General features: G+C 37.6%; 1 protein-coding gene and 1 pseudogene across 1 annotated transcript in view; one reads left to right on the top strand and one right to left on the bottom strand.

The window, feature by feature from the left end:
- Positions 1-5,567: 5,567 nt before the first annotated feature.
- Positions 5,568-6,357, top strand: LOC149151522 (protein Brevis radix-like 1; annotated as a pseudogene).
- Positions 6,358-10,109: 3,752 nt separating this feature from the next.
- Positions 10,110-11,464, bottom strand: part of NAD-ME2 (NAD-dependent malic enzyme 2) — a 177,292-nt gene continuing 175,937 nt past the window's right edge. The window contains exons 18-19 of the mRNA XM_089445877.1: positions 10,678-10,792; positions 10,110-10,576 (exon numbers count right to left, since the gene is read on the bottom strand). Of these exons, the coding sequence (XP_089302003.1) occupies positions 10,505-10,576; positions 10,678-10,792 (187 nt within the window). The 3' untranslated portion in view covers positions 10,110-10,504. The remainder of the gene's footprint in view (positions 10,577-10,677; positions 10,793-11,464) is intronic.

Genomic DNA, 11,464 nt, shown 5'->3' with positions numbered 1-11,464 from the left:
AAGTAAGATTCAATGCTATAAGCATTACAAGAAAATTGTCCTAAGCTTAAGAAGGGAAATAACAAGGAAGATAGAGAAGAAGTCCATTTCACTAAAGAAGTGGAGGACGCTGAAAGAGGAAAAGCATTAGAAGCAAGAGCTCGTGACATTACCATAGGGAAACATGAAGGACAACTGGAACAAAATCTATGGAAGTCAATTGTTAAGGTCATAACTCTTGGGGATCTCATAAGAATCTCGAGAAAAAAGTCATACAGGTCAAGGCTCATCATACAAAGGTAACATCTACTAGATAGGGATATACAAGATCCTCAAGATTCTCTGACAAAAACCTCATTAAAGGGTTCACCGATCTAGAGAGGAAGCAAGTATTTTCATCAAGAACTCCAACTTGTGGAATTCATGGGATGATGATATGATGACACAAGAGATGGAGCAAATCAAGGGGTTGAAGATCTTTTCAATCAAGAAGTTGTTGAAAGAAACCTAGATGACTTAAAGGTAAATGAGGTATGTATGCTTATATTAAATATTATAAAGTAATGTTGTATGGTCGCAGGTAACATGGATAACTGCTTTATCTTGAGAAGCTTGATCAAAGAAAAAAAGGATCTCCTCCTCTGTAAAGATGCAGGAAGGCATAGGTCACGCCAGATGAAATCAACATTATATGTCCTCACATGAATTATGAGGTGGTTGACTATAATTGAGGAACTCTGATTGGAATCTCCTATGAATGAAATGAAATGTAAGGAAGGAAGATATCATGAGATATGAAACCATGGTAAAGGCAATCAACATTCGGAAGACCAAGAAGATTTGACTAGGAAATCTCCTGGAAAGACATGAAGACTCTGATGAAATTCTAGAAAAGATAGAGACCCTTGACAATGGGAGATATGTCAACATGTATGCAGGATGTTGATGCACACTGGATGTCATGATGAAAGACCATCACAATGGTAATTTTGATTTAAGTGTTCATTTCTTAGTTTTGAACAAATATATGGATGGGTTTATACATATCTTCCAAGGGAAGAACTATGGATATCTTCCAAAATAACCTTTCGAAGAAGAAAAACATGATGAAGGTCACATAACATGAAGCAATGCCAAGTGTAGACTGATAGATCACTTTTTGATGAGAGGAATGATGGCATGACTAACTCAAGGATGAAAGTGATGGATGGTTCGTGCCCTATGAAGAAGTCCCCAAAAGAAGCAGACTCCTTAACAAAGAAAATTCATGACATCGAAGGAAGGAATTCTTCTAGCAGTTGGTTGTCCCATCATCTCCACCTAAGGAGCTGTTGTAGGTCCCTAATTAAGAGGGAGCTTAGAAACGAGCTTCTTACTTGGAAGAAACTTGGAAATTCCTAATCCAAGAAGGAGCTTAGGTACATTCCTTCTATAGGAATGAGTAAATTTGTCCTCCCTAATTGAGAGGGAGAGATAGACACATTATTCTTGTCTTCACTTGGGAAGACATAATTGAGTATTGGGTAATCATTTGGTGTCTGATACTCTTTGAGGATAAGATAGGGCATCTAAAATAAGAGGAGTCATGGAGGACCGATATTCTTTGAGGGTTGGAGAGCCCAAGATAAGAATAGTCCTTGTTATCACTGAAAAGATTTCAAACAAAAAGGGTAAGGTAAGGAAGAATTGGTCTTGGTCATTCTCGTGCTCCTTTCATGCATAAGAAGCACTTGGCAAGCCCATGGTGAGCAAAGATCAGAAATCTTCATCAAATTCAAGCGAGGCAACTCCTCAATTAAGCAAGGTATTTTCTTCTAGGTTGTTTTGTCTAAAGCGATTTCAAAGGAGAAAGTGTCCAAAGAAAGGAAGATATCACAAGAGCTGAAACAAGACTTAGCACTAGGGCTAAGGAAATATCATCACCAATACAACCATCATCACAGCGGCATAAAAATGACAAAGGTAAGGCAGTCATCTCTAAACAAGAGGAATGTAGTTTTGAAGAGATGAAGAGGCAAATTGAAGATCTGAAGACACAACTAAGCAAGCATGAAGGACGTCCTTAGCTAAAAGAAATCATGCAGCAAGTAAGGTTAAGTCCTAAATTTTGATAGATTACCTCTTGAAATTTTCCTTGAAGAATGGTGTCTATTATGTTTTCAGTTTTGGACAACTTCATGGCAGATGGAAAAGCCATTTCAAGCAAAAGAAATATCAAGAGAGTTAAATTTTGGTCTCAAAACTGTGTTTTTTAAATTACACAGCAGTTTCGTAGCGCGTTACGAAACTGCTGTAGGTGATGCCTAATGCTCAGCAGTTTCGTAGCGTGCTACGAAACTGCTATAGGTGCATATTATGAATTAGTGGACCAATTTTGAGAGACAAAGGAAAATCTTTTCAAAGGGGAATCTCTGCAAAGGATCATTTACAAAGTGTCAACATTCAGCAAGGGCAAAACAAGTAGAAGAAGGACAGTTTTGTTGAATTCTAAGCTATATGTTATAAAAGTGGAAATTGTTTCATAGCTAGATGATGCTTCAGGCAGCATTAAAGGAGCTATTTGTCTTAATGTAAGTGTAGGATCAGAGTTTATGGTTGATTTAAAGCATTTCATGTGATTAAAGAGACAGCATGGTCAGCAGAAGGATTTGAAGACGAGCATAAGAATGAAACTCTAAAAAGGAGGAACTTTAACTCCTTGTTTTTACTAGTCAACTTCTAGAAGCGTTTCTGAGCAGTTGAAAACTCATCTCTAAAAAGTGAAAGAGGTTTTCATTCATAAGATACTGAAATACAAAAACCTCTTCCACTTTCTTCAAATCCATTATGATCTGAGAGAAATGAATGATCAAACTTGTGCTACGAAACTGTTGTAGGTGCAGTTTTTCACAAGCATATTTCTCCTGTTTTACACATGTTTTTCAAAGACACATTCTGGGTGGTAGGAAAGATGTTTCAAAAAACCAAGAGAGGTTTTTGTTCAGCATGGATTGGTTCACAAAAGCCTCCTTCAGTTTTTCCAAATACATTTTTTATGAGAAGATATGAGCTCTGTCCCAAGACCTATTTTTCAGCCAGAACAGAGCAAGGAACAGTCTCCTAGTTTCTAGGAACAGTAAAAGGATGAGTCATTGAGGGCCAGCTGGAGGGTTATGAGCCCTATCAAATTCGAATTCATGGAGTTATATGTGTCATAAGGAGTGTTTAATTCCTAGATAAGGTTGTTTTAATCATAATGAGGAGTTACACTCCTAATCGTTTTAGGTCTCTAAGACTACCAGTTAATAGTCAGTTTCATTTAATAATTAGTTTTAAGTGTCAATAGGTGTCATGATAGGTGGAATTCGAATTCCCCTCATGCTGAGGGAGGAATCTCAATTATGTAAAAAGCTCTATATATAGGAGAAGAGCTAATGTACAAATGGTTGGAAATTTTTCAAAGAAGACTCATATTGTGCCATTGTAGAAGATTATGTTTTTATGAATGCAGACTTTGGCTTTACTTCGCAGGATTCAGAAAGAGTTCAATGGTGGCTTGTTTATGTTTATCCTTATTTCCTTATTTGCAGTAGTATGAACGTATGATACTTAGAGCTCATTGACATGCTCTAACTTTCTTCATACATTTATAGACTGTGTTTTCCTATATGTCTCTATGTGTTAACTAATATATTGAACTTTTGATGCCCTGACTTCCATGTTTAGCTGATATTGTTATCATACTAAGCTTTTCTGACTCCATAAGCCCAATGGATGTTTAATGATTGTCTTTCAACCACTTACACTTCTTCATTTGTTTAATAGAGTTAGCCATCTAATCCATTATGAATATCATTAATCCTTTGAGAGAGCCCTCTCAGGTTGAGGAGGCTAAGCCTCAGCCAAAAGTAGGTTTGAAAGAGTTACACAAGGCCTTCCTGATCAGCAGCCTATCAAGAACGGATTTTGAGATAACAGTCCTCATGGAGCACACCCTCAGAACCCGGATGGAGTATGTTCTGAGAGAGACAATGATGATGAGGGTGTCTATAAATCATTGGTCTCGCTAGCATTGAGCTCAGATTTTGTGGAGAGATAGAGTTGTTAATCAAGGCCTTGCTATATAACAATGTTGCTTAATATGATGTTAAACAAATGGGTTACCAATCTGATTCTTCTTATGAGAAATTCTTCAGAATGAGAATGACCAAGTATGATTATGAATACCTCCCTAGTTAAGAGGGAGTGTTGAAAAGTGTAACTAGGTTCGATCTTCATAATGACATGAAACTATGATTTTTGTAAATGAAGAAAATAATTATTATTGTAATGCCTTGCTTCATGGATTTCATGAGCAAAAGGTTTTATTTTAGATGGCTCCCATTGAGAACCTTTAGGATTTGTCATCTAGAGCCAATGTCATGTATGAAGATTGTATATGAGTCTACAAAGCCCTCTAACGACAAGCACTAGTCATCCTCTTGAAGTCGGCCTCAAAATAGAGAAAATAACTCATGTCAACTCACCTAGAATAGACACACCTATTCGGACAAGCACATGTTGGCTTATTTATGAGACAAATCACTATATATACATGGGCAGGTTCTTCACATTTACACAATTTAGAATTCAGATTCGGTGCACAGTGGCAGTCAACAAGTTCGGATCTCCACTGGGAGACATGTTTGGATGTCTCTGAAATTTAGGTGGATAGTTATAGTAAAGAATTTGGATGTCACGACAGTCAAGATCCCTCTGAAATTCTGGTAACCAAAGCACAGTGACAAGTTTAGATATCCAATGGTTGACTACAGTGATGCATTCAGATCTTGGTATAGTTCGGTGTCATGTCAGCTAGAAAGTAGCTCGGACAAGGATATATATAATCACAATTCGGTGCAATAATGATACCACATGTTACACAGTGAAACAAACTCTATACTGCCACGAAGAAAAGGTCACAGCCAATATGAGATCTCGGTGCTTCTACTATGATCAAGGTAGAATTATAAAGGTAAAGGTATCAATTCAATGATGAGCCCTTTCAATGATACAGAGAAGTAGTCTCGGTGCTAAGAAGGTCGAAAGCAGAAGAGGATTCACGAAGAAGAAAGGCGCAAAAGACAGTCAAGAGAACTAGTGTCTTGGTCTTGGAGTGGCTAATAGGTCAAGGGTCTTGTCTTGGTATTCGTCAATTGAATCTCTATAAGAAGAATTTGTGCGGGTTTTCCTCTCAAAGAGTGAGAGGTTTTAGCCCTGACTCATAGCCTACATTATGTGTCTCTTGTCTATTTATGTTCATGCATTGGTTATTGTTTGATGAAGAAGAACACTAATAATCTAAGAAGAAGATCCTAATCTAAAGAAGTAAAAAACATTCATAAACAGTTACTAATCGAAAAGAAATCACCTAATGCTAATGCCCTAGATTTCTCAACAATTTCTGCCTTGGTTTTAATAGTCACTGATTTTGGAAGGATCTGTAGTAATTTACGTGCACAAAATTGACAAAAGCTAGGGGAGTAGGGTAGTACTAGAAGAGGAAGAATACATTCTACAACTTTATATATTTTTTCGTCGTTGATCGGCTTAAGCAAGATTTAATAGTAATGTTGACATGTATTATGAAACAAATGACTAGACGAGTCTCTTCGTGAAAGCGAGATCGATGGTGCAACTACGGCTAGGTCTCCGACCTCAAAAGAGGCTATCAAGTATCTCATTGCTCAAATTAAAGATATGGCATTGAAAATTCATATAGGCGTTGCAGGCCATGCGCAACGTCGAGCGTGTATCAGAAAGGCACACTGCAACATTCGTTGGACCCAGATGAGGCATCTGAAGGGACACATTTGTAGAGGAAGAAGAAGAATCCAAGTTCCATGTAGCAGTCGAGACGTCCTCTTCGTAGAGTAAGAAGAAGAATCCAAGGAGTGGTTTACGCAAGTGGAGCTGGGGGTTCGGATTACTTTCCTCTCCTTGCCAAAAGGTGGAAACGACCTCAAACACATTTGTTTTAGTCGAGAAATGTTCAACAAATGGAAAGCATAGCGTTAGTGGACACAAAACTACGACAAGGTCTTGGAGCTCTACAACTTCTAGAGGATCAACTGCCAAGTTGTCTCTCTTCCGGTAAGAACAGTTAAGGAAGAGAGATTTGCAAAGGAATCGACCTAAGACAATCCCACTGTTGCATGATGAGTGACTTCCTTGGAACTTCTACCGCCAATGTGCGATGGGCGTGAGCGTGGATTATTCTTCATGGACTCCATGGAACACCAAAGTAGCAGTTTAGCGGCCACACCCAATCCATCGAGCATGACTACCAAGGCAGACACTGTTGAGAAATCTAGGGCATTAGCATTAGGTGATTTCTTTTCGATTAGTAATTGTTTATGAATGTTTTTTACTTCTTTAGATTAGGATCTTCTTCTTAGATTATTAGTGTTCTTCTTCATCAAACAATAACCAATGCATGAACATAAATAGACAAGAGACACATAATGTAGGCTATGAGTCAGGGCTAAAACCTCTCACTCTTTGAGAGGAAAACCCGCACAAATTCTTCTTATAGAGATTCCAATTGACGAATACCAAGACAAGACCCTTGACCTATTAGCCACTCCAAGACCAAGACACTAGTTCTCTTGACTGTCTTCTGCTCCTTTCTTCTTCGTGAATCCTCTTTCGCTTTCAACCTTCTTAGCACTCAGACTACTGCTCTGTATCATTGAAAGGGCTCATCATTGAATTGATACCTTTACCTTTATAATTCTACCTTGATCATAGTAGAAGCACCGAGATCTCATATTGACTCTGACCTTTTCTTCATGGGAGTATAGAGTTTGTTTCACTGTGTAACATGTAGTATCATTATTGCACCGAATTGTGATTATATATATGCTTGTCCGAGCTACTTTCTAGCTGACATGACACCGAACTATACCAAGATCTGAATGCATCACTGTAGTCAACCATTGGATATCTGAACTTGTCACTGTGCTTTGGTTACCAGAATTTCAGAGGGATCTTGACTGTAGTGACATCCAAATTCTTTACTATAACTATCCACCTAAATTTCAGAGACATCCAAACTTGTCTCCCAGTGGAGATCCGAACTTGTTGACTGCCACTGTTCACCGAATCTGAATTCTAAACTGTGTAAATGACTCCATGACTTCGGAGGTGGGAAGTTCTTTGTTCGGTCGCATCATCGAACATCACCGATTTTGGAAGTATATGTAGTAGTTTACGTGCAAGAAATCAACAAAAGCTAGGGGAGTAGGGTAGTACTAGAAGAGGAAGAATACATTCTACAACTTTATATCTTTTTTCGTCATTGATCGGCTTAGGGATGCCATAGCTATCAAACATGCTCAGAGAATTATAAATGGCTTTAGTATCATGTCATTTCACAGTCTTCATCCACCTTAGCATCACAAGGATATCCTTTAATTGTGTGATGTAAGATTGTATGCAAAATAAAACCAGCTTCAATATGGTTTAATTTTTAAATTAGTCAAAACAATTCCTTCTTGTCATCTCATTTTTTTTTATGTAACATGGATAGTGTTGATGTGTCTTTTGGTAAAGTATCTAGTTATTCTACTAGTTTCCACCACATTTTTTGTATGTAACATGGATAGTGTTGATGTGTCTTTTGCTAAAGTATCTTGTCATTCTACTAGTTTCCAGCATCTCAGCATCACAAAGATGTTATTTATTTGAGTAATGTAGACTTAAAAATAAAACCAAATTGAATCTGCTTTAATTTTTAGATTAGTCAAAACAATTCCTTATTTACTATTGCTTATTTCTTATATGGATATCTTAATTACAAGAACTTTCAACAAATCATAATCTAATAAGTGATTTGTAACGAGGTATTCTTAAGAATGTATAACGAATTTTGATTTTCTATTGTTTATTTCTTACTGGCATATTTGTAATGAGGTATCCTTAAAAATGTATAATAATTTTTAATTTTTCTTGATATTCTTATTATCAGAACACTGAACACTAAACACCATACATATGAAAGTGGGGCTAGTGTTGAACACCACAATTTTTTATTTTTCTTGATATTCTTATTATCAGAACACTGAACACTAAACACCATACATATGAAAGTGGGGCTAGTGATGGACACCACACACCAAACATGTGAAAGTGATGTTAATGATGTTAAGGTGGAATCAAATCTTCAAAGGGTCTATTACCATGACTTGGTAAACTTGCATTTAACGGGATAGCTAAATCTCTATGGTCCAATGTTTGATGTTACTGGAATTAAAAGTTCAGAGCTATACAATTCCTTTAGTGAATGTGGGAGATGGTCCTTCTCACTTCCCATTTTTATTGCCTCGAAAATATGGGGACTAAGGAATAATCTGATTTTTTAAAACAAGCAACCTAATTTGATTCAGGCCACTTCCAAAGTGTTGGCCTTCTGGCAAGAATATCCTACTAAGTTAAAGACTGACCACAGAAGAAAAGCGATCAGCCCAGTTTCAATTTCCAGTACCTTGTTGCCTTCTTCGACGGTGCAGCCCAAAAAGAAAAATGTGCAGGTGGATATATTATCATGCTAGACAGAAAGCATTTTATCAAAGCAAGTCTGGGGTTCGGCCAGGGTACTAATACAAAGACCGAGTTGTTGCTGCATGGGGTCTCATGCACTTAGCAGCTTCTTTAAACATTTCTGTTTTAACAATTGGTGATGATTCAAAAATCATTATAGACTGGGCTTTCTGGAAAGATCGACTTGCAGGTTTTGAATCTGGCATACTGGAAGTCCAGAATAAAGAACTTGATCAGTGGTTTTCACAGGATTTTCTTCTTCCACATTTACAGGGAGTTAAACCTTCAAACTGACACGCTGTCAAAAAAGGTCTTCTGCTCCAACCAGGGACTTTAAATTTAGAAGAATGGCTTGATGGAGTAAGCATCCATGCTGGTCTATACCAGCTGTTTTAGTTTTTTCTCAGTCGCTGTCTTCTAGGTTCCTTGTCCTTGTTTGCATGGCATCACAGGCTCTTTGGCTCCTTTTTGTGAAGTTTTTTGATGTAATTCCTGAAGTAAATGTTTAGCTCAGTTTTGATGTAATTAAGACATGTCAAAGTCTGATTTTTGTTCTGAAACCAATGCTGGTTGCCTGGTCAGATGTTGTAATCACCCCTTTCGGGGCGGTCAGTCCTTAGTCTCTCCAAGGATCAGATATAGCTGTATTTTTTTGGCTTAGTTGAGCTCTCAGGAGAGCACGCGCTCTCCTTTGTAAATATCTTTGATTCTGAATCAAATAGCAACATATTGTCTTTTAAAAAAAAAAACAACTTGCATTTAAGAAGGTATTACAAGATAAGTAAAAGGAAAATGGGATTGACGAAATATGCAAAAACTTTTTAACAAAATACAGAGAGTAACGATTAGATGCTCCATCATAGTGAATTCCGCAAAACAGAAAAGGTATCGATTATATGCTCTAACATGGTGAATTCAAGACAGTTATTCGACTTTCTTGTGGCTAAACAAGATATATGGCACTGCATCTAAAACAGAGCTCCTTGTTGCATCATAAATTAAACGGAGCTTTTTTGGCCACCCTTGCCGAAATCCAACAAATTGAATTCTCAAAGTTCCGATTGATTGAGAGATCCCCAAAACCCTTGGAACATGGTGAAATAATGAGCAGATTAGAGTTCTACGTGAAACTATGTTAGACCATCGGATTTTAGTGAGAATAATGTCAGAATCCATCATCGGAATGTTTTAGGTTTTCCTGAGGTCACCGATTTGATTTACATTGAAAACCTTGGGATATGGTGGAACTACGAGTGCTCAAGGTTCCACGTAAAAGCATGAGAAATTTCAATCAGAACCGGAAATCATGACAGGAAAGGCAAGCGTTTTGGATAAACATTCTCCCAACATCTCAATGTGTGTTCTGCAAATATAGATTCTGAGGTGCATTTGAAGAAAGTCGGAAGTCGTGACTCCGTAAGCTGTACAGTAGTAGAAAAATCACCCATTTGTAATGGTTTCACCGGCTATTCAGTATAGTGTTTAAATATGTAATATCGTTACCTAATAAGGAAAACAAAAATGTATATGATATCACATTGTTATGAAAAAATGGAAACGCTGACCGAGAATGAGAAACTGGACCTAGTTCTTCCAACCAATTACATATAAACGTGAAGATACAAGTAGAAGAAAAGTAATCTGACTACCAAATCGTACTACATCAAAACTGTTACTTTGTGTCACATACATAAATGGAAGTGCCCGCACTTGCTTTCTTAACTGCAGACAGTACCTCAAGGAGAGTCAATAAATAGGGAAGCTATATCGACAAATACTGCAGTAGCTATTATGAGGATAAAAGACACCAGTTAATCCAATTTTGACTCAATGAAATTACAGAGCATGGCCTGAAACCCCTAAAACAGCCCCAGGCAACAGCTACCACCTTGAATCTTTTCAAATGGCATTCTGAAATGGGGTCCAACATTCCTAAGAGTTTTATTAGCAAAACATCTTAAGGATCTTACTTTTCTAGCACAAGAGGTGAATATTCAGGAAACCACATATTATCTCCCACATATTTCACTGTCTCCTCCTGAAACATCCAAAAAATGGCTCTATTGAGTTAAAAAACTTGGAGAACTATTGAAAGATGAAACTCTACTTCTGGATTTCCAATCTAGATACACGGCTTACCATTGACATCTGACGGAGCTCCTTAGGTCCTGTTTCTCGATATCCATCTGCAAGGTCTTCTGCAACTGCTGCTTTCACGACTGCTGCTGCAACTCTCTTCGTGATATTACGGATACTAGAAAAGTAAAACATGTTTCAGAAAACAATCAAAATCCGAAATTTGTGCTTTTGAAAATGCTCACATAAGGTTTGTAGACACATCACATGCTATTGACTTCAATGTTTAAAAAGTTGCATAGGAGATTGTTGAGGTCAGGGACACGATTCTTGCGCAAATACATCTACAGAAATCAATGCATAATTTAACTTTTGATTTTGAGTAGATGAGACTTAGAGTTCAAACATTCACCCTGTTACCACTCTTTCAGCAGGGTACTCCAAAAAGTTTCTGAAAGGACCATACCATTTGTAGCCCAAATGTGTGCAATCTTTTGGCCTTGTAGGCCATGTGGTATGCAGTGTAAAAGTGTATCCTAGTTCCACCTGGATGGATGGTCATGACTAGTCTTCTTAGTTTCATCTCCACTGTGCTTAGTTTTATGGCTTTGCTAACTGCCCATTGGTGGATGGTAACTCCCTACCTTGATGGGCATGCTTAAGTCCTAGGTTGGTATTCAAGCATCATGGAAGTGGATATATTAGGGCACAGGGCTTAAGGGAACACTTATTGTATTAACTCTATAGTAAGGGTGGAAACACCCATCTCATTATTGTCTTATCTTTTATTTCCCGCATGGGCCATTTTTATTCGAGTTGTCTTTAGTGAGACTTTTTGGAAGCTTTTCCG

Source organism: Pinus tabuliformis, chromosome 9 (genome assembly GCF_031772625.1).
Source record: "Pinus tabuliformis cultivar Carrire ecotype Pingquan chromosome 9, CPIR1, whole genome shotgun sequence".
NCBI classification, from domain to species: Eukaryota; Viridiplantae; Streptophyta; class Pinopsida; order Pinales; family Pinaceae; genus Pinus; species Pinus tabuliformis.
This window is presented reverse-complemented; position numbering and strand designations above follow the sequence as displayed.